The sequence below is a fragment of the Triplophysa rosa genome, linkage group LG2 (genome assembly GCF_024868665.1).
Source record: "Triplophysa rosa linkage group LG2, Trosa_1v2, whole genome shotgun sequence".
NCBI classification, from domain to species: Eukaryota; Metazoa; Chordata; class Actinopteri; order Cypriniformes; family Nemacheilidae; genus Triplophysa; species Triplophysa rosa.
This window is the reverse complement of record NC_079891.1, coordinates 12,555,010-12,579,229: the sequence shown is the minus strand read 5'-3', so window position 1 is coordinate 12,579,229 and position 24,220 is coordinate 12,555,010. Positions and strand designations below refer to the sequence as shown.

The 24,220-nt window shown below is 38.5% G+C and overlaps 1 protein-coding gene across 3 annotated transcripts in view; it reads left to right on the top strand.

Annotated features, from left to right (window-relative positions):
• Positions 1 to 24,220, top strand: part of rasa1a (RAS p21 protein activator (GTPase activating protein) 1a) — a 62,633-nt gene that overhangs the window by 17,284 nt on the left and 21,129 nt on the right. For all 3 annotated transcript variants that reach the window (XM_057350220.1, XM_057350202.1, XM_057350209.1), the window contains 14 exons: positions 601 to 751; positions 1,143 to 1,221; positions 4,440 to 4,563; positions 5,411 to 5,567; positions 7,400 to 7,487; positions 9,563 to 9,643; positions 9,978 to 10,135; positions 10,394 to 10,470; positions 10,710 to 10,882; positions 10,986 to 11,145; positions 13,150 to 13,292; positions 13,682 to 13,797; positions 14,040 to 14,126; positions 14,212 to 14,279. In XM_057350220.1, coding sequence (XP_057206203.1) covers positions 601 to 751; positions 1,143 to 1,221; positions 4,440 to 4,563; positions 5,411 to 5,567; positions 7,400 to 7,487; positions 9,563 to 9,643; positions 9,978 to 10,135; positions 10,394 to 10,470; positions 10,710 to 10,882; positions 10,986 to 11,145; positions 13,150 to 13,292; positions 13,682 to 13,797; positions 14,040 to 14,126; positions 14,212 to 14,279 — 1,662 coding nt within the window. The remainder of the gene's footprint in view (positions 1 to 600; positions 752 to 1,142; positions 1,222 to 4,439; positions 4,564 to 5,410; positions 5,568 to 7,399; positions 7,488 to 9,562; positions 9,644 to 9,977; positions 10,136 to 10,393; positions 10,471 to 10,709; positions 10,883 to 10,985; positions 11,146 to 13,149; positions 13,293 to 13,681; positions 13,798 to 14,039; positions 14,127 to 14,211; positions 14,280 to 24,220) is intronic.

The following is a 24,220-nucleotide window of genomic DNA, read 5'->3' as shown; positions in this document are numbered from 1 at the left end:
AAACTGGATATTTGCAATCTAAGAATTCAGAGCAAAAAATATGTTGTTTGAAAATGCATGCCTATAAAACTCTGCCTTAAAAAAAAGCAATTGTGTTAAATTTCAAATGATCAATATTTAAGTAAAAAAAATTCGAAATCAAAATCTAATTCAAAACTATTTTAACTCCCATATAATATTCAGTTTTGTTAAAAAACACTTGTCAATAATTCAGATTTACGAAATTCAAATTCAGATTATTTTGTCATATCTCTGGCTCCATAGATGTCATGGAATTTCTAGATTTGTTTGAGCACACATGCCAGACTGTCAGTTTTGAACGGTTATATCTTCTAAATGGGAATTTTGTCAGCGCGTAGGAACATATCAGTTTGTTGATGTCCTTAAGGCTCACTCATTTTTAATAAAAGGAAAAAAAAAAACTTTCATTTTGATTTCACTGGGGCTTTAAGATTTCTTAACTTTGACCTCACTTCATACAGGGCTTCAAAATTACTGAAGCTCAACCACCACATTAGAGTAAAAGAAAATATGTCACTACTATAATTTAAAAGCACTTACTAAACAATACACTTACCTATTTTCACTTTTTCTTTCCAGTTGGCCAGGTATGCAGCTTTCTGGTCAGGCCATCAGACAACACGCCGGGTGATTACTCCCTGTTCTTTCGTACCAATGAAAACATCCAAAGGTTCAAGATCAGCCCTACTCCCAACAACCAGTACATGATGGGTGGGCGGTACTATAACAGGTAGGACTGCAAGTGGAGCAATGATGATATTTTAAAACTTCCCCTGGGCTCTGACTGAAAACATCTGATACATCTCTGTATCTTATTTAAAATCCATAATTTGCTATGCAAAGATGTGAAGTATTTGCCCTTAGCCTTCATATATGTCTATGAAGAGACTGTCATTTTTGCCATTGCTCATTGAGACATTAGTGTGATTACCATTGTCATGCATTTAGCGTTTAGCTTGCTTGCTCATAAATGCACTATTGACTGTAAAGGCTGATGGTTTAAAAACATTTCTACAAATCTGGGGAATGTCAGTATTTTGTTCAAGAAATGATAATGAAAATCCCCTAGCTTTACATACAGCTGATTTCTAATAGATCTGTATGCATGCGTTTCCTGGCAGCGTTGATGATATCATCGAACATTACCGAAAAGAGCAGATTGTGGAAGGCTACACGTTGAAAGATCCTGTGTCAATCCAGGTAAAGAAATAATCAGAATGATTATTAAAATTTGTCATTCTCACAAAACCACTTAAACATCATGGCAGTAAAGATTTTAATTATAAGGCACAGGGCTCGACATTAACGCTTGTCCGGGACAAGTGAATTTTTTGTATGTGTGAGAGAGAATTTTACTTGCCGACTGGACAAGTAACTTGAAAAAATTTTTATAACAGTGCTACGAAAATATCAATCTGTGATAAGAATATGTGCATTAGACAGAGCTGCGTGTTTGTGTGAATTGCGTCTGTCGTGGTTGTGCTTGTTTGTGACAATGGCACACCGCATTGAGTCCATATAACTAGATGCGGACGTGGAATCCTGTTATTTAAAGCGGCCCTAACACACGCGGTTTCTGCCAATCTCATATTAATCTTGAGTACCTATAGAGTAGTATTGCATACTTTGTATCTTCTAAGAGTATTTAGTTTGATCACATTTATAAAAGATAGATACAGCTGTATGATTATTTCCAAAATAATTCACCACATGCGGTTCATGTCCGGCATCTTTTAACGCTGGGACGGCTCCATATATCAGTTTCAAACGATCTCCAAATCCAGCGTTATATCCACCGTTTATATAACATTCATCACCCAAATGCAGTGAACAAACAAACACCTGAACTTCGCGAACGTATGCTCTCTCTCGCTCTCCTGCACACAAGTAAAAGTGACGTCTGTGCATGCTCCTTCTCCTTCTCTCCTTGCTGCTGCGTGGGCATGCCGCATGCTTTTCCGGGAGAATTGTCCAATAAGGGACTAAGAAAAAAAATCCGAAACGTGTACAATCGCTGGGGGAGTGTATCGAGCACAGAAATACTACGTAATACGCCCAACTCGTTTTTTGACAAGTTGACCATGTTAAGAATGAAAAGACAGCACGTTTAACATTGTAAAGAAGTCAGAATGCATGACACATCGTTGCAGCACCCTTTAAATATTTCATCTGGCGGTTCTGCGTGTCATGAGGTGCACGAGTGTTGGTACTATAGTATACCACAGTAATTTATACAATAGATGTATATTTGTCCACATAGTGAAAAAAGTAATACACAGAACAAATAAAAAATAAAAAAATGTAGGTAAACTAAAAAAGATATGGTCCTAATTTATCCATCTGTATGTAACATTAATGTCATTTGTCAGTTGCCTGCCTATTCATGTGATAAACTGCACTTGCATATTTTTTAATGATGACAACTAGGGCTGTGCCGATAAACGATATCATATCGAATCGCGATAGAATGTATTTCAAAAACGATGATAAGCTATTGTCATTTTGACTCGATATGGATTAATCTTACAGTCTAACAGAACGCAGAAATAAACGCAACAACAGTCAGTCAGCATGCAGCTTTTAGCATGTACAAAGTCCATTTTATACTGCACTTGGCAAAGAAAACTCAACATGAGGAGGAAAACATGACTGGAAGCGGAAACAAAGGTGAAACTAACCTCGAGTTGTCATCACGCGGTTTATCAAGTGTGTTATTTTTTTTTCGCAATCGCCGGTTAAACAAAACAAACTTGAGGCGCAATTGCAAGCGAGTTACTTCGAAACTCAAGCACAAACGTTTTTATATCCATCGTTAACAATATCTGCTAACATGAGCTGGTGCATATGAAACAAACCAGCGCTGCCCTGTACAGATCAGAGATGTAATGAAGTGAGTTTGTGTGCACATTAAAATATTGAACCTTGTATGTAAGATGCTTGCATGATTAAAGAAATGTACTACAGTTTATGTGAGATGTCTTTAAGGTTCACTGAATACATTGAATGAATCCCACTACTCGAGCAAGACATTATTGCAGCGTTATGTATGTGCGCAGGTGCTGAGCCAATAGCGTTCGAATGTACACAGTAACGGAGCCCTTTCATTGGTTGAATGTACTGAATGAACACTCCCTTTACTTAACGAGTCAATTGAGTCAAAATGAGACTGAATGAACTGGTACATGTTGTTTATGGCCTAATATCCTCTGTGTTGCAACAGTGCATTCATTTAATTGAATTTTAACTGGTTAAAGGTTAACTTTTGTTAATAAACTGTATTTAAAATAGATTCTTTTAAAATGACTCGGGAGTAACGAGTGTCTGAGCGAGTGATTCGTTCATTTTGTGTTGACCGCGCATGTGCAACATTGTACCAGAAACAGTAACTAAATATATATCGAAATAAATATCGTTATCGATCAATATAGAAAAAAACTATCGAGTTAACTTTTTTTGCCATATCGCCCAGCCCTAATGACAACAGACGTTTTATACTTGTGCTACAACTGTTTGGCCTCTGTAGCACCAGTGCTATGTGCAAAAAAGTTAATGTACAGCCCTGGACACTAATAATAATTACTGCTTGCCTTTGTAAATACTCTCCATGATTGCTATAGAACAAATTTAGGTGGCCGCAGCGGACACTAGGTAAAACGCTTATAAGCAAACTTGACCAATCAAGATCCGAAACAATTATATTGACACTTCAAATTAAATATCATTTTTTATCTTCGGACAAGTAATATTTGTACTCGGACAAGTGAATGACAAATTTACTTGTCCGAAGGACAACCACACGACAATGCTTAATGTCAAGCCCTTGGCATATAATTCGGTAACACAAAAATGATAATAAACATAATTGTGTTATCTACTTTGGTCAAAGCATAATTTTAACATAGGAATTAATTATTTATGTATTTGATTGTTTTTCCTTCTAAAATTCTCATTACCGTAACACGTTCTGATTTGTCTGAGTGCAGTTTACTTTATAATTTAAACAATTGGATATTCTACTAATTTTCTCAGATTTATTCTCATTACCGATACAAGTAGTTTAACGCAATAAAAAATGTTACATGTTTAATTTTCTATTAAAATATAATTCTTATTATGTATGAAAACCTGCTTAGTCATTATGGCTTTGCTTTTTTATCAAAACATGCTATGGGATTGACACTTTTAAATGGTTATGGTAATGAGATTTGTTTAGAGGTTTTTGTTCAAAGTTTTTAAATGAATGCTTTTAAACTTGTCATACTTTGTTTGTATTGAATAAGAAGGAAAGTTGTTGATGTGAATGTTTTTAAGAAAAGCATGTTTGACCTCTTGATTTCATGAGAATCACAGATATAGCCAGATGTTGCTGAAGATAATGTAAATAACAAGCATAATACTAATGTTTATTTGCTCTTTAGCAACAAGAACAAGTCCTCTCTGACCTGGTTGATGGCAAAGAAATCTATAACACTATTCGACGTAAAACAAAAGATGCTTTCTACAAAAACATTGTTAAGAAAGGATATCTTCTCTTCAACAAAGGTACTGCAGGCCAATTATTCATTTACTTAACTGATCATATGTACTGTAAGTGTTTGAGGCATTTTTGTAAAGCATTTGCCTAAATGATCACTCACGCTTAGTGCAGTTGATCACTAGAGGATGTGGGTAATCTGTAGCACACTGTGTGTCTTTGGTTTTCAAACAAGCCAAGGCAGGCAGTCTTTGATCACCTCATGAACCACATATCACTTCACAGCCACCTCAGGATGAGCTAAGCAGAACAAAAAAAGCATTTACCTAAAACAGTTCATCAGTGTTAAGCTTTTCTGTTCCTGCCAGTGGCTGTGCTTAAGAGATTTTGTGCTCTGTATGTTGTACTTTGTGATCAAAGGGCAAAGCAACTCACTCTGCATTCAAATAAGTTTGACATAGCTCTGACACATTTTCTTGTTGGTATTAAGCTCCCAATGTACAGAAAAGCATTCAAGCCTCTGAGAAATTTGACAAATCAGGCATTCTCCTGCTTTGGCTTAAACCGAACTCTCAAAACCATTGAGGATTGAGACACACATAATGCCCATAATATCATGCTCACTATTTCACATGTATATCTGCATATATAGTTTTTACATTAGTTTTGTTTTAGTTATAGGTATATTTTAAATTGGCTTTTTTTATTTTTTAACATTGCTATTTATGTTAACTTTATTTGCATTCTAGTTTTAGTTGATATTTACTTATAATTAATAATGTTAGTGCATCTTAACCTTATTTCAATGTATTGCTTTAAGTTTTTTAAAAAGTATTTATGCCTATATTTTGTTTGATTTCAATGAACAGAAATGGTTTAATAGTTTTAGTTAACTTTAATAACCCTGATCTGCAGGAAAGGGGAAACGCTGGAAGAACTTGTACTTCATACTGGAGGGAAATGATGCTCAGCTTATTTACTTTGAGAGCGAGAAGCGAGCCACCAAACCCAAGGGATTAATTGATCTGAGTGTGTGTTCTGTGTATTGTGTCCATGACAGTCTGTTTGGCAGGTAAGCAGTCTCAGCGACACAACTCAAGGCTTACTCTGCATTCACACCGCCGCCGTCGAGAGCGTCAAAAATCGCTCTGGCCGCCCTGCCAACAATGCTGTAGAAAGATGCTGATGCTCTGACGTAGATAGAATTTACAGGGCTGCGTTCTCTGGAATCCTCTCAAGCGGTGGACTTCTACATTCCGATTGGTTGCCGCCGAACCAAGTCATAGCTCATTACCATAAAGTTGACCTGATTTCAACTCTCCTCGATGCCCTCAACGGCCAAGATGTGCCGCTGCTTGCTTCCGGATCACATTGAAAATGAATGACTTCCGGCCACTTTGACGCTCTCGACGGCAACTGTGTGAACATACAGTTAGCATATATATATATATATATATATATATATATATATATTAGGGCTGTCAACGTTAACACGTTAACGCATGCAATTAATATTTTCAGATTGACGCGTTAAAAGTATTTAACGCCATTAATGCAACATCCATTTTTCTGTCATCATTGTCTAGCGTTACATTATATACAGTGAGGGAAATAAGTATTTGATCTATCAGAAATGTCTGACCTCTGTGCTTGCCAACAAGGGTTTCTCCACAAAGTACAAAGTTATGTTTTGCTTGGGGATCAAATACTTATTTCACTGACTGAAATGCAAATCAATTTATAACCTTTATATAACATTTTTTTCCCCTGATTTTTTTTAATATTCTGTGTCTATCAGTTAAAATAAACCCACCATAAAAATTATAGACCCTTCATTTGTTTGTAAGTAGGCAAACTTACAAAATCAGCAGGGGATCAAATACTTATTTCCCTCACTGTAATCACGCTCTTATTCATATAAAGGCCTTTAAACTATTTAGCCGTGATTTGAAATGGTTATATTGACATGCCCAGTATAGATTGACAGCTTCTGGCTGTGGAACAAGGCTCAACGCAACATGACAGCGGTCCTGTCTGGTGTACACATGGGCTAAAGGCTGCGTAAGAATCTGTCAGACAGTGCACCAGTATTAACTTAACAAAAACACACAAGATTATGACAGAAAGCGCATTTTGTCTAGTATTTTGGCAAGCACAGTCTTCAACGAGTTAAAGTCTTAATGAATGCAAAGAGTAGTGAAAATAGGAAGGGCATTAGACCTGCTTAGAGCAGCAGCTCTTAAAGGGGCCGCGTTCTTAAACGTGCTGCTGTGACTCCTGTCACTAATGTTAATCAAAGAACAAAAGAAAAGAAGAAATCAATGTGATTTTTTTAGCTTTAATGGGGATCCTTCTGTATTTCATGTATTTAGCAGTAAAGACTGTAAAGTGTTTGAGAACTTTATTTATTTTCTGTATATTTCCTACCTGTTAGACACACTTATTATAATGGGTTTGATTAGTAGAAAAAAAAATGTATTTAATAAAGACATCAGTTGCAAAGCCAACAGTATTAGAATAATGGCTTTCATTCATAAAATGATGCTGTTAAAGAAATTTTTTGCTTATACGTTAATTTGGAGATAAAATGTGAAATTATTAGAACGTAAAAGTATATTTAAAAACATGAAAGCTGTGTGTGATTAGTTAGTATTTTTTTTATCGATCAACAGCACAAAAATAAACATGTTAAACAAAATAAATAGTGCATTTTTAATTTTACTATGTGTGTGCGATTTGTTAATCGCACGAAAAGGGTGCAATTAATTGTGATTAAAGAAATTTAATATATTGACAGCCCTAATATATACTGTATATACTGTGTGTGTATAGTAACTAATATATACAAAGCTGAACTATTGATGTAACCTATCAAACAGTCTGATGGTTATTTTGTGTGTGTAGGCCAAACTGTTTCCAGATTGTGGTTCAGCACTTTAGTGAAGAGCAGTATATTTTTTACTTTGCTGGGGACACACCTGAGCAGGCCCAGGTACACTTCATCCCTTTGATACTGTTGTATCACACTTCACACGAATCTAATATACAGTGCTTAACAAATGTATTAGACCAAATGTGTTGGCTCAAATTTGGGTATAAAACATGAATAAAGACTATTTTAGTTTGTTAATTGCCTGATAAATGACAAAAATATTTAAGGAATCTGTAAAAAATACATAGTGTTCTCTTATGAAAGGTGGTCTGCTAAATTTTTTAAACACTGTATGGCCCGGTTTCACAGACACGGCTTAGCTTAAGCCAGGACTATGCCTTAGTTGAATTAAGATATTTATGTCGCTTTTATAAAAATGCCTTAGAAGAATACATTACTGGTGTGCATCTCTAGACAAAACAATGGCACTGATATATTTTAAAATATTTCTGGGCAAGTTATATTCAGTTAAGACAGGTCACGCGTTCATTTTAGTCTGGGACTAGCCTTAAAGGAGACATAAGATGTTTTGGTGTGCCTTTCCCTGCAAGCATGTGAGAAATCGAGCCGTTCAGATTTCGCTCCGATTGTGACGTCCAAAACGGATTTTATTATAATATTACCACCCCTTAATCTACACCGTTCCACCCACCGTGCGCCGCCATTGTTGTTTTTACAAGCGACAATGGTGTACGTGACGCCATGGCTAAAGTTCGTGGACAACATGCAATGTATTTGCTACACAGAGTCCAAACCTAATAAGATGGATTTTTAGTGGAAATCCATCAGAAACTATAAGTAAAAACCTGCTTGTTTGCACGAATCACTTCAAACCGGAGTGCTTTTTCAATCTGGGACAGTACAAGCAGGATTAGCTTCAAAGTTGTTCCTCAAGAAGGGATCGAGACCAACTGAACGAGACAAAACTGCCGATGTAAGTAATATTTATCAACAGTCTGAATTGACGTAAATGTACCGTATATATAGGAGGATAACGTTAGCATATGATAGCGAAGGGAGCAATGTCAGTCACGAGCTAAATAGAACATTCAAAACTAGTGTTAAACTTACTGTATATAAGTGCATATGGACACTTGGAGTTTAGCTGTATGAATGTTAATGCATTATGTGCGTTAATATGTTTAGCTGCGACAAGCTGTTTGTTTTGCTAATGAGCAGGGGTGAACACTGGGGTTAGTTTCGTTTTAAACGTCTCAAATCATTCGTGCTTAGGCTGAAAAATCTGTCACAGCAAACTAGCTCTCACGTTGTGTGTGTAACGTTATAACTTGTCAACGACAAGTGCTAAAATCCATGTAATTCCGCTGAGATCTGCAGTGATTCCGTGGATTTAAGGTAAGCATACACGCGTACAAGGTAAGCCCATTAGCTGTTTGCTGTGACTGATTTTTTTTTGTCTCCAGACGATTGATTTGAGACGTTTAAGACGAAACTAACCGCAAAGGAATTCAGGAAATATAATTTGGCTAAACCATTGCCACTACACTTGTGTTGTGTTGACGCCGGACAGAAGGGGGTGGGGTTCGCTGTAACTCATTATCAGTTAAAGAGACATGCACCAAAACGGGTTGCTGTGAGCATAGCTGTTTTTGACGAGGCAAGAAGGGTTTTGTTTACACAGCCATTGAGTGTTTTTAAGCAAAATATGTTCCAGACATTTCATGAAGACCCTAATAAATCATACCAACTTGTTGAAAGTGCTTGTCTGAGGAGACCTTTAAACCTTGTCTGTGAAACCTTGCCTATATGTTTTATTTTAGATTGGATCTTTAAGAATGGCTGTCTCAACTGTCTTTTGGCATTTGATGTCCAGTTGTTTAGACTTTGTAGTCTATATGTGGTGTATCTACATCTGTAGTAATAATGCCAGCATCATGCCACTAAAAAGACACTGGGGAAATTAGAAATGACACTTGTCCTAATGTTCATGTTCTGAGGCATTACTGTATTTTGAACATTCGTGCATATATGCTATGTTTCACGATATCAAAGGCTACATAATTCATGTTGGGAAAGAATGAGTCAGAAATGCCAGAAAATCTTACTTTTGTGGCCTGTCTGAACAAAACTTGAGTATACTGATAAAATATTTATCTTTCATCAACCATTCACAGGACTGGATGAAATGCTTGCAGACATTCTGCAATAACCTTAGAAAACCCATACAGACCACAACCAACAAGCGTTTGCGTCAGGTAAGAGAATACCAGCCATTGTGTGTCAACTCAACTCTAACCTTTTTTACAAAACCAAAGCTGTTGTTTTCCAGTCATGCCTTAATTGTGAGTCGAGGTGTTTAGATCGCTCTGAATGCGCGGTGAGAGATGGCCACAGCTGAGCTGTCTCGATTCTGTTGAGCATAGGGATGAAAACTGCATTCAGAGCACCTGATCCCAGACAGGTCATTTGGACTAAATCTAAAAGAACGTTGTTACCGCAGAGACATATTTGGAAATGACTGACATTTCATCATTTATTGAATACAAAGCATGGCACAATGTAACGTTTGTGCATTGTTTCTCCTCTCAGGTGAGCAGTTTAGTGCTGTATGTGGAGGAGGCCCACAAACTTCCCATCAAACACTTCACCAACCCCTACTGCAACATCTCACTGAACAGTGTGCAGGTGGCCAAGACTCACCCTAGAGAGGGACAGAATCCAGTGTTTACTGAGGAGTTCATTTTTGAGTGAGTTTTCAACTTGACAGGGGAAATGTTTGAAAGAGACAGATAGACCATTTTGGAAGACGTAAGAAACTAGTCTAGAATCACTTCCTGTTTCAGTTTGCAAAAAATGAGACATTTATAACTGAAGTGTCTTAAAGCAACCTCTTTACGATAAAAAAAAAACTGAAATTGGAATTGCTTTTGGATCTTTTTGTCTCTATAATCTATAAAGATGAAGGTACTGATGATTGAAGTTCTGAAATGTTTCCTCCCTCACAGTGACCTGTCAAGTGACATCAACAGATTTGAAATCACCTTAAGCAACAAGACGAAGAAAAGCAAAGAGAGTGATATCTGTGAGTATCTCTGTCTGTTCATTACATTGTAAATATGTCTCCGTGGTGTACTACTTAGTGCACTACTTAGTACACTGCTTTTGAAACTGCAATAATACACTGGGTAGTTTTGTAGTGTGCTATTGAAAGCTACAGGCATCTTTCCTAGCGTTCCTTGCACAAGTGTGCCCTCTGGTGGTGTGTGGAAAGATGGATTCGATGAGCTTCTCTCAGATTTTGTTCTTTTTATTTTTTTATAGTGTTCATGCGTTGCCAGCTGAACAGGCTGCAGAGGGGTCAAATGATAGATGAGTGGTTTCCTCTGAGCTCCTATGTGCCTCTGAAGGGAATCGAGCCTGGCTCGCTCCGTGTGAGAGCGCGCTACTCCATGGAGAAGATCATGCCTGAAGAAGAGTACAGTGAATTCAAAGAGGTGAGGATATACATAGTAACATGAAAAAAATGCTGTACAAATAATTTAAAATGTTCAAAATGCTTTCACTGGATTCAGACATGTGGTTTCCGTCCATTCCCAGCTCATCCTGCAGAAAGACTTTAATGTCATCTATGCATTGGCTCACGTGTGCGGGCAAGACCGCACGCTGCTGGCCAGCATCCTGCTCCGGATCTTCAGACACGAGCGAGCTGAAGCTCCATTACTGAGGACGCTGAACGACAAAGAAATTAATATGGAGGGTAAGGGGTCGCTTTATGTATTTACGGTTCAATATTTAACCGTAAACAGTTGCCACAGCTGCAGTAAGTTTTATCTGTGAAGAGCAAACCTTTTCAGTTTTGTTTGTGCCTTGGATGTAGATCTAGTATTTTAGGAGTAAGCAATTATTTACCTTATTTGAAAATGTATTCATTTGAATAGGCTTTGCAGCCTTACATTAAAATGACCGTAACTCAGAAAGTTTCTGCATATCTCATGTTAATCTTGAGTTCTTACAGAATACTATCACACCCTTCAAATATCCGTAGAGTCTTTAGTTTGATCACATTTATTAAAGACAGATACAGCTTTACTATTTACTATTGCCGAAAACATACGACGCGGGTGGGGGGCGGAACTAAAGCACGTGCATACCCATTGCCAACAAAACGGACATATGACTCAGTTTCACTTACCACATGCGTTTCATGTCCGGCATCTTTTAGCGCTGGGACCGCTCTATCTATCAGTTTCAAAGATCTCCAAATCCAGCGTTATATCTACCATTTATATAATATTCCTCACCGATATGCTGTGAACAAACAAACACAGCTGAACTTCGTGAACGCAGTGCTCTCTCTCTCTCTTGCTCCAGCTGGTTGGGTTGTGTGCATGCTCCTTCTCCCGCTCTCCTTGGTTGACACTTGGGCGTGCTCTTTCTTCTCGCTCTGGTGGGTTGACGCGTGGGCGTGCTTTTCCGGGAGAATTGTCCAATAAGGGACTAAGAAAAGTTGTTACGAAATTTATTTTTGTTCGAAAGAAACTTTCCGAAACCTATACGAACGCTGTGGGAGTGTATCGAGCACAGAAATACTACGTCATACGTCCAACTCGTTTTTGACAAGTTGACCATGTCAAGCATGAGAAGACAGCACGTTTAACATTGTAAAGAAGTCAGAATGCATGAAACACCGTTGCACATCCCCCTTTAAGTTCAAAATGTGCAAGCAGGGTTTGTCATGATATAGAACTTATGAATCCTGATAGGTTGAAAGCCTAGCTTTTGAATATGAATTAGGTTACATGACATTACAATTTGGAAGATGATAAAGCCACATCAGCATGACTTAGGTTACATGACTTTACAATTTGTAAGATGATAAAGCCACATCAGCATGACTTATTATTCATAAGTTGAATATTAAAGCCTTTAATTTTTCAGATTTGTTTTGTGTGCAATTTCACATTTATCACCCCCAAAGTGAAAGTGTCCTATTAGTCAGATATGGTGACCCATACCCGAAATGTGACCTCTGCATTTAACCCATCCAGAGAGTAGTGAACACACGTACACCCGGAGCAGTGGGCAGCTATCACTGCAGCGCCCGGGGAGCAAGTAGGGGTAAGGTGCCTTGCTTAAGGGCACCTCAGTCTTTACCCGCCGGCCCCGTGAATCGAACCGGGAACCTTCTGGTCACGAGTCCGACTCTCTAACCATTAGGCCACGACTGCCCCCCAGTTGTCTTAATATAGACTGCTTCAGATGATGTAAGCAACACTGCTTTAATGCTGGCCCAGAAGAACTTCCTGTTTCACTACACATTCTGTAGGTTGTATATTGTTTATACGTTTATAGACCACTTTGCAGGATGTAGACACTGGTCCAAAAGCACGTCTGGTTTCAGTTTTTATTTATTCATTATTAGTTTCTTATCTTGCATAAATAATGAAGTCTTAAAAGTATTTGTTTAACATTTTAGAAGAATAATAATAATTGTGTAGTGTTAAAGAACTGAAACACGAGTTCTTCTGGACCAGCATCGCTCCAGCTTTGCTTACATCATCTGAAGAGGTCTATAACCTATTTAAAATGTTAAACAAAGCCTTGAAGATTTAATTATATAAGATTAGAAAATAGTAATAATAAATAAAATTGAAAACAAAAGTTCTTCTGGACCAGTGGGTACATCTTGTGAAGTGGTTTATAGTAAGATCTACATTCAGCATCAGTATACCAAGACAGCTGTTTTGTTCTGGTGTTGCAGATGAGGCTACGACGCTGTTCCGTGCCACTACTCTAGCCAGTACTTTGATGGAGCAGTACATGAAGGCCACAGCCACACCTTTCGTCCACCACGCCCTCAAAGACACCATACTGAAGATCATGGAGAGCAAGCAGTCCTGTGAGGTAATGGAACTAAACAAGGCGTATGTGCTCCCTTTTATTGCCTTTCTGCTGTGCAGTTCGTTTCGTGTTATCCACAATCTATAAGGTTATGGAATCTTATGGAACCTGTTAAGATATTTCGCCCCAAATCCAGAAGGAATTATACTGTATGTTTTTTGAGTGGAAGATTTTTGTGTTGTGACTTTGTTGTTGTTGTCTTGAACATGTAACGCATTTTAAAGCTATAAAATAAAATAAACAACAACTTGACTCGGAACTAAAAATGATCTGACTGCATTGCTGTTTTGGCAAAATGTGCTTTAACTTTCATTAGGTTTCTGTTGAATAAAACTAAAATAGCTTCAAATTCTTTGCCCTCATATGGAGTGTTCTCTGGTCTCCCTCCACAGCTGAACCCATCTAAACTGGAGAAGAATGAGGATGTTAATCTAAATCTCGCTCACTTGCTCAATATCCTGTCAGAGTTGGTGGAGAAAATCTTTATGGCTGCTGAGATTTTGCCTCCGTAAGTATGACAGCACACCAATCTGTGAGTATTGCAGTCTGAGCAAACTGTCTATACTGATGTACACGCTTTCTCCCAAGTTATTCATTTGACATTACAAGTTTCAGTGAATCAAAGTGTTTAAACTTCCATCCAAATAGGACACACACAGTAAAACTCTTCTTTCACCCCTGCAGGCCGTAATACACTGCTTATACTGTATGCTAAGCTTTGCCCTAAAGCTCTTATCATCCCTATTTTAGCACCCTGAGGTACATTTATGGCTGTCTGCAGAAGTCTGTGCAGCAGAAATGGCCCACGAACACTACAATGAGAACCCGAGTTGTTAGGTAACTTGTTGTCAAGCTGCATTTGCATATGTTTACTGAGATGCATGTTGCGAAGTGCCAAAATGTGTTTATCTCTGTCCTCCAGTGGTTTTGTCTTCCTGAGGCTCATCTGTCCTGCCATTCTTAACCCCAGAATGTTCAACATCATCGCTGGTGAGTGCACAGCTTTCTTCACCAGCTTTCACGTCCAGCACATTTAGGTCAAGCACAGATGCTGAAAGCAGTATTTCATTCTGCACCTGTAAGAGCCTCAGCCACTTAATGGACAGAATGTGTTGCTTTAATATGAGCTCGGAAGCTTATTTCTTCAAGCATGTGTAAATACATAAATGTGTTATACTGACTTGTATTTGTACAGTTGTTTACACACCCCTTGCAGAATCTGGAAAAAGCTGAAACTTTTGGAAAAATAAGAGGATTTTTGAAAATTAAGGTTTATTTTTAATTTAGTCCTGCCCTGAGCAACTTATTTCACTAAAGAAATGTTAACAAATAGTTCACACTAAAGAATAATAACATAATTTCTAAAAATAGCCCAGGGCAAAAGTTTACACGCCCCTGATTCTTAATACTGTATGATGTTACCTAAACAATCAATGACAGTTTTTATGTTTAGTCATAGTTGTTTAAGGGTTTCTTGTTTGTCATGACTGTCCAATGATCTTCAAAACAATCACCCAGGTCCTCCACAATCTTTGCTTTTTCAGCATTTCTGGATATTTTACTCATGTCCAGCAGTAACTGTATGATGTTGAGATTCCTCGTTTTACATTAAGGACAATCAAGAGACTCATACACAACTATTACAATAGATAGAAACACCCAGTGCTGCCCACAAAGTCAACATGATTCATTTAAAGTCAGGTGGGTGTAAACCTCTGAAAATGGTTTTGGTGTAAATTGTTATTGTTTCATTTATACAACTTATTTTTTCATTTACTAATGTCCTTCAGAAGATGTAAAAATACATAAATGTTTTTCAGGAAATTAAATATATATATTTTTTACACCAAAACCATTTTCAGAGGTTTACACCTACCTGATTTTAAATGAATCGTGTTGACTTTGTGGGCAGCACTGGGTGTTTCTATCTATTGTAATAGTTGTGTATGAGTCTCTTGATTGTCCTCAATGAAAAAGAGGAATCTCAACATCATACAGTTACTGCTGGACATGAGTAAAATATCCAAAAATGCTGAAAAAGCAAAGATTGTGGAGGACCTGGGTGATTGTTTTGAAGATCAGTGGACAGTCTAATGACTCATGACAAACAAGAAACCCTTAAACAACTATGACTAAACATACAGTGCATCCGGAAAGTATTCACAGCGCTTCACTTTTTCCACATTTTGTGGACATGTTACAGCCTTGTTCCAAAATTGATTAAATTCATTATTTTCCTCAAAATTCTACAAACAATACCCCATAATGACAACGTGAAAGAAGTTTGTTTGAAATCTTTGCAAATTTATTAAAAAATGAAAAATGAAAAAGCACATGTACATAAGTATTCACAGCCTTTGCCATGACACTCAAAATTGAGCTCAGATGCATCCTGTTTCCACTGATCTTCCTTGAGATGTTTCTACAACTTGATTGGAGTTCACCTGTGGTAAATTCAGTTGATTGGACATGATTTGGAAAGGCACACACCTGTCTATATAAGGTCCCACAGTTAGCAGTGCATGTCAGAGCACAAACCAAGCCATGAAGTCCAAGGAATTGTCTGTAGACCTCCGAGACAGGATTGTATCGAGGCACAGATCTGGGGAAGGGTACAGAAAAAATTCTGCAGCATTGAAGGTCCCAATGATCACAGTGGCCTCCATCAACCGTATATGGAATTAGTTTGGAACCACCAGGACTCTTCCTAGAGCTGGCCACCCAGCCAAACTGAGCGATCGGGGGAGAAGGAATCCGATGAACCCAAGAACCCGATGGTCACTCTGACAGAGCTCCAGCATGTCTCTGTGGAGAGAGGAGAACCTTCCAGAAGAACAACCATCTCTGCGGCACTCCACTAATCAGGCCTGTATGGCAGAGTGGCCAGACGGAAGCCACTCCTCAGTGGTGGTGGTGGCAGCATCATGCTGTGGGATGTTTTTCAGCGGCAGGAACTGGGAGACCCGTCAGGATTGAGGGATAGATGAATGCAGCAATATACAGAGACATCCTCGATGGAAAAACTGCTACAGAGCGCTCTGGACCTCAGACTGGGGCGAAGGTTCATCTTCCAACAGAACAATGACCCTAAGCACACAGCCAAGATAACAAAGGAGTGGCTACAGGACAACTCTGTGAATGTGCTTGAGTGGCCCAGCCAGAGCCCAGACTTGAACCCGATTGAACATCTCTGGAGAGATCTGAAAATGGCTGTGCACCGACGCTCCCCATCCAACCTGATGGAGCTTGAGAGGTCCTGCAAAGAATAATGGGAGAAAATGGCCAAAAATAAGTGTGACAAGCTTGTAGCATCATACTCAAAAAGACTTGAGGCTGTAATTGGTGCCAAAGGTGCTTCAGCAAAGTATTAAGCAAAGGCTGTGAATACTTATGTACATGTGCTTTTTTTGTTTTTAATAAATTTGCAAAGATTTCAAACAAACATCTTTCACGTTGTCATTATGGGGTATTGTTTGTAGAATGTTGAGGAAAATAACGAATTTAATCCATTTTGGAATAAGGCTGTAACAACAAAATGTGGAAAAAGTGAAGCGCTGTGAATACTTTCCGGATGCACTGTAAAAACTGTCATTGATTGTTTAGGTAACATCATACAGTATTAAGAATCAGGGCGTGTAAACTTTTGCCCTGGGCTATTTTTAGAAATTCTGTTATTATTCTTTAGTGTGAACTATATGTAACATTTCTTTAGTGAAATAACTTGCTCAGGGCAGGACTTAAAAATAAACCTTAATTTTCAAAACTTCTCTTATTTTTCCAAAAGTTTCAGCTTTTTCCAGATTCTGCAAGGGGTATGTAAACTTTTGAGCACAACTGTATGTGCTTCAGTATCGTCCGAGACAGTTTTGGTGTTGTGAGTTACCGAATGTATGAATTTTACCAGCAGCATTCAAATGAAAATGCTTGTTGCCAAAGTTTTTTTTTTTTTGTTAAGTTTAAACAACAAAAATAAAATGAAAATTGATAAGGACAAAAGTAAATTTGAACATACTTTAAATGCATTGAATGTCTTGAAAAACATTAATGCTTGACAAAATAAGATGACAGAAAAATCTAGACAAAATATGGCTGAATTCCACAGATTATGCAATTAAATTGTACTATTCTTATTGTTGATTCACTGACAGAATGTTAAATGCTCTTTCAAGTTGCTTTGGATAAATGCGTCTGCTAAATCATATGATATTTTATATTATATATTTTCCTACCATTAAATTAATTGGATCGATTCAATCAAGTATCTCCTGTCAGCACAGCAGCCCTATTAAAGCAGTGCTGGTCTCCAAAGAATCAAAAACAAGCAGCACAGACACAAACAGGATGGAAAAGAGCAAATAAGATTCATGGCATGAGTCTCAGAAAGATTGACATTAGGGTTAATATTGCATAAATATAAGTTATTCAACAAGCACAATTTGTATTATACTAGCTAGACAATTGACCCTTCGCTAAGCCACGCCCGAAAACCGCCACAGGCCAATCGTGGTTTAGCAACCGTAACTAGGCGCCGGAGGTCTGTCAAGCTTTCGAGCGAGGGAAACATGCCGAAGCGTATGGACTGTGTAAATCTGATACCCGGTATCCTAAAAGTTTGGACGGGGTGGTGGAATTTTTAACCTTCCCGAAACCTAAAACCCAAGGGGAGAAATGCCGGACGTGGATCAAGCAGTGTGGAAGGCCTCATTCACAACTAAATGTCGACAGGATTAACAAAAACACCTATGTTTGCTCCAAGGTAAGAGTACGCTAATGTTAGCTAGCTAGCTAACTCAGCACATCACGACGTGAGCAGTAGCCTGGCGTGCTAAAAACATAAGCGGGAGAATGTTATCATTGCAAAGTGGTCAGGCTAATGTCTTGTGTTTATTCCACAAGATTTATGGAAACTGTTTGATTTATAATTATTAGATTATTTTCACAAATTTCACTTACCTGCTGTGCATCTACAAAGCTCTTCCTCAATTTGTGTGTCATTTGAATGGTCAGCGTATGGCGGCTGCTGCTTGCGCTGGGATCTATAGGCTTTAGCTTCAATTTTGATTAAAGGAGTCATATTGCACGGCTAAAACAAATATTATTGTTTGTTTTAGATGTAACGCAATGTGTATACACCATTTAAAGTTTAAAAAACGTTGTATTTTCCACATACTGTGCATGTTTGTATCTCCTCTTTGCCCCGCCTCTCTGAAACGTGCTGATTTTTTACAAAGCTCATCGCTCTGAAAAGCGAGGTGTGCTATGATTGGCCAGTTCACCAGTGCGTAGTGATTGGTCAAATACTGCAAGCATTTCACGGAAATGTAACGCCTCTTACCATATTCGGAACATCAGGTTCCAAAGCAATTGTACTGACAGGCGATACAATGAGATTTACAATTACGCCCACCTTAACTACGTGTAGATTTGGGCGGTCTTAGTCAAATCATGTTACTAGTTACGAGATTCCCGGGGTGTGGTTACACGAGGCGTTTCAGGCAGGTCTGGTTGAGCATTCGCTTTTAGATAGAATGCATCTTTTGTTCCCACACTTTCATTTGTGCAATTTTACGTGTCTAATACATGCATGGGCAACTTATAACACACCAAAAACACAGAAAAACACGTACTTCCGCCATATGACCCCTTTAAATCATTTTCTAAACTTGCATATTTAGCTTCTGACTATATCCCTCATGCATACTGCGTCCCTTCTTGCTCTCTCAGATATTTCACCTGTTGCCAAAAGACTGTTTGATCTCCTTGGGGAATGTCTGACACCGGTGCATACATACTGTAATAGACTTGCCAGGTGCGAAAACTTGACAGGTAGGGATGGGGAGTCGACTCCAAAAGAGTCGATTCCTCGACTCTTAATGTCCCTAAGTCGGAATCGAATCCAAGACAGGAATCGACTCGCGACTCCGTAATTTTTAATGTTGTCATTGACTCAAATCGGTTACATTGTCTTTGTGATTGGCGCAAAGCAACGAATAACATTTAAAAACCAATCAGGTAAAAGTCATACCTCCTCTCTCTGATGTACACGTTTACAGCCGATCCAAAACACTGCGTTAATCAGAGCATGAGCGACGCCTACTTGTTCGCTCACAAAAGTACACGCAATTTTCCCGTTCATTCTTCACCTTCAATCCGATCTCATTAAATTCTAAAAAAATTCTATTAAAAACTCTCCTATATTTCGTCTGTCCCTCTTCAAGCTTTTATTCTCTAAACGACTGTTAAGACTTTGTAAGTTGCTTTAAATGAAAGCGTGGCGCTATGCTTAAATGTGAGTCTGTGCGCATAACTGGACACAAATCAAAATCAAGTTTGTGGAAACAAATTATAAAGCGTTTCATCCAGCTTAAAAACTAAAAAATCAGCAACAGTCAGGAAGTCACAAATCATATATTAAGTTATTGTTGCTGGTTATTATTATAGCATATTTGTTGGTTTTAAAATTACATGTTGATATTTTGAGTTATTTTGCAATGAGTTACATTAAGAAAGAACACAAGGTAGGCTCAATGCCTTTTTTTTAAAGTGTTGAACTTAGCCCAGGGTGAATATATAAATAGGGATGGGCATATTACATGCTGGTCATATAATTAGAATATCATCAAAAAGTTGATTTATTTCACTAATTCCATTCAAAAAGTGAAACTTGTATATTATATTCATTCATTACACACAGACTGATATACACTCACCTAAAGGATTATTAGGAACACCTGTTCAATTTCTCATTAATGCAATTATCTAATCAACCAATCACATGGCAGTTGCTTCAATGCATTTAGGGGTGTGGTCCTGGTCAAGACAATCTCCTGAACTCCAAACTGAATGTCAGAATGGGAAAGAAAGGTGATTTAAGCAATTTTGAGCGTGGCATGGTTGTTGGTGCCAGACGGGCCGGTCTGAGTATTTCACAATCTGCTCAGTTACTGGGATTTTCACGCACAACCATTTCTAGGGTTTACAAAGAATGGTGTGAAAAGGGAAAAACATCCAGTATGCGGCAGTCCTGTGGGCGAAAATGCCTTGTTGATGCTAGAGGTCAGAGGAGAATGGGCCGACTGATTCAAGCTGATAGAAGAGCAACTTTGACTGAAATAACCACTCGTTACAACCGAGGTATGCAGCAAAGCATTTGTGAAGCCACAACACGCACAACCTTGAGGCAGATGGGCTACAACAGCAGAAGACCCCACCGGGTACCACTCATCTCCACTACAAATAGGAAAAAGAGGCTACAATTTGCACGAGCTCACCAAAATTGGACAGTTGAAGACTGGAAAAATGTTGCCTGGTCTGATGAGTCTCGATTTCTGTTGAGACATTCAAATGGTAGAGTCAGAATTTGGCGTAAACAGAATGAGAACATGGATCCATCATGCCTTGTTACCACTGTGCAGGCTGGTGGTGGTGGTGTAATGGTGTGGGGGATGTTTTCTTGGCACACTTTAGGCCCCTTAGTGCCAATTGGGCATCGTTTAAATGCCACGGCCTACCTGAGCATTGTTTCTGACCATGTCCATCCCTTTATGACCACCATGTACCCATCCTCTAATGGCTACTTCCAGCAGGATAATGCACCATGTCACAAAGCTCGAATCATTTCAAATTGGTTTCTTGAACATGACAATGAGTTCACTGTACTAGAATGGCCCCCACAGTCACCAGATCTCAACCCGATAGAACATCTTTGGGATGTGGTGGAACGGGAGCTTCGTGCCCTGGATGTGCATCCCACAAATCTCCATCAACTGCAAGATGCTATCCTATCAATATGGGCCAACATTTCTAAAGAATGCTTTCAGCACCTTGTTGAATCAATGCCACGTAGAATTAAGGCAGTTCTGAAGGCGAAAGGGGGTCAAACACCGTATTAGTATGGTGTTCCTAATAATCCTTTAGGTGAGTATATTTCAAATGTTTATTTCTTTTAAATTTTGATGATTATAACTGACAACTAATGAAAACCCCAAATTCATATCTCAGAAAATTGAATATTGTGAAAAGGTTCAATATTGAAGACACCTGGTGACACTCTATCAGCTAATAATCAAAAACTGCAAAGGCCTTTAAATGGTCTCTCAGTCTAGTTCTGTAGGCTACACAATCATGGGGAAGACTGCTGACTTGACAGTTGTCCAAAAGATGACCATTGACACCTTGCACAAGGAGGGCAAGACACAAAAGGTCATTGCAAAAGAGGCTGCTGTTCACAGAGCTCTGTGTCCAAGCACATTAATAGAGAGGCGAAGGGAAGGAAAAGATGTGGTAGAAAAAAGTGTACAAGCAATAGGGATAACCGCACCCTGGAGAGGATTGTGAAACAAAACCCATTCAAAAATGTGGGGGAGATTCACAAAGAGTGGACTGCAGCTGGAGTCAGTGCTTCAAGAACCACTACGCACAGACGTATGCAAGACATGGGTTTCAGCTGTCGCATTCCTTGTGTCAAGCCACTCTTGAACAACAGACAGCGTCAGAAGCGTCTCGCCTGGCTAAAGACAAAAAGGACTGGACTGCTGCTGAGTGGTCCAAAGTTATGTTCTCTGATGAAAGTAAATTTGCATTTCCTTTGGAATCAGGGTCCCAGAGTCTGGAGGAAGAGAGGAGAGGCACAGAATCCACGTTGCTTGAGGTCCAGTGTAAAGTTTCCACAGTCAGTGATGGTTTGGGGTGCCATGTCATCTGCTGGTGTTGGTCCACTGTGTTTTCTGAGGTCCAAGGTCAACGCAGCCGTATACCAGGAAGTTTTAGAGCACTTCATGCTTCCTGCTGCTGACCAACTTTATGGAGATGCAGATTTCATTTTCCAACAGGACTTGGCACCTGCACACAGTGCCAAAGCTACCAGTACCTGGTTTAAGGACCATGGTATCCCNAACGTCTCGGTTACGTTTGTAACCTCGGTTCCCTGATGGAGGGAACGAGACGTTGTGTCCTCTTGCCACAACACGTGCTGTCCTCTGCAGCAGTCGTGAGAGGTCTCAGGCTCCTCAGAACTAAGGTGAATGAATGATGCACGCCGTCTCCCTTTTATACCCGGATGTCCGGGGCGGAGTCCGGCATGCAAATTTAATTTGCCAATATTCATTGGCCTTTTCTAAGCAGTCGGAAACGATTGGTTCTCAGGGACGAACCCATCTGTCGGTTCGACACAACGTCTCGTTCCCTCCATCAGGGAACCGAGGTTACAAACGTAACCGAGACGTTTTCAGGCAATCGTCCAACATGTCCAGTTTTAAACGATTCATTGATATCGATATGAATTCATTTCAACATCTAAAAAGATATGTACGGTATGTGTAATTTATACTCAAAGACAATAAAATGTATACTTATTGACCAGGTCGATGTTCTGTCTGGATCAACCTTAGCTAACCACGTGTATGCTTACTCGATATCTCTCACTCATTTTCATAATTATTTTCTTTTTCATATTATTTTGTTGTCTGTCTCTAGCCTATGTGATGGCCTTTTCTGGTAACATATTCTTCTGACCCTGTTTACTTGCATTAATACATAACGTTACTACAGTAGGCTTATTTGTAAACCATTTCAATTTAGCTGCCACATACTTAAGTTATTTATTATTTTAAGTCGTTACAACTTCCTACAAAATGGAGAGCCCTATATTCAGAACTAACAATTAATCTCAGGTGAGAACATCACAGTCAACATAATAATTAGCCAGCAAACAATTTTCTGTGTACCTAATGTGTATTAAGAAAACAAAAGATCAATAATCGAGCAACCTCCACAAACATGTTCAAACTCAAATTGAAAACTTTATTCCCATATGGAATAAAAGAAATTATCATATTATGTAATGTACATATAAAATAATTTTTTGTTAAAATAGCTTAATGATCCTGATTAAAATCTAATTTAAACCTAGTTTTATCATGTTAGTGATCGTTAGTGCTCAATTAATCGTGTATCTTGTTTTCTTAATAGCAATTGTTGGCTGGCTAATTAGGCCTATTATGTTGTGATGTTATTGATCTCATCTGTAATAATACTTGGAAATAATAAAAATGTGTTCAAGAATGCATTTGACATATTTACTGCACTTTTAACCAATAGCTTGTCTAATAAATACAAAAATGACTTACAGAGACATATGTGGCAATGCTTTAATGACATCATCAATTTTCTTTGCACAGTCCATCATCAGTGGTCAAAAGAAATCAAAGTGGCTTGACATATTTTGCAATCCTTCTGCCAAGACCATGCTTGTGCCTGTATACGTTGATAATCAGGACCAAACTGATGACCTACTTTCACCTCACTTCATTTCTGGACAGGACACCCACACAGACTCACAGTGACACAATCAAGTTTATTATGGATGTCCTTTTTCCAGAGGTGAGTCCTGTGTTAGCTGTGCTCCTCAGATTTATTCTGTAATTGCTTTAAAAAAAATGTTTTGGTTAATGTAGAAAGGACACTCAGTTTTGTTGTACAAAAAAATTACTGAAATGATACTACTTGTTTGGGGTGTGACCCATCTTGATTTAACTCTTTCTTTGATAGTCCACCATCTGTTCCCTTGCTGCTTTGGAAAGTCTCACCATGCTGGAGGTTGAGGAGGAATTTCTACAAGGGCCTGTCATTGACGTAAGGCATGTAAGGATGCTATAAAGGAGAAATGGTCAAGCATGACATCCTGCCATTATTTCCAATAACAATTTTGTCTACAACTTTAAACTTTCTTTTATCAGTGAGCGGGAGCAGTTTGACAGGAGGATTAAGAACATTTTGAAGAAGAGTGGCAACCCAAAGGAGTCATTATCGAGAGCCGTCCTATAATGATCATCAATCCTGTTTTTGATAATGGTCTTAATAAATAATGTTGTTCACAAGAAACTTGTCACTTTTTTCTTAGAAGATAAAAGACCTTAGAAATTTCTTAAAGC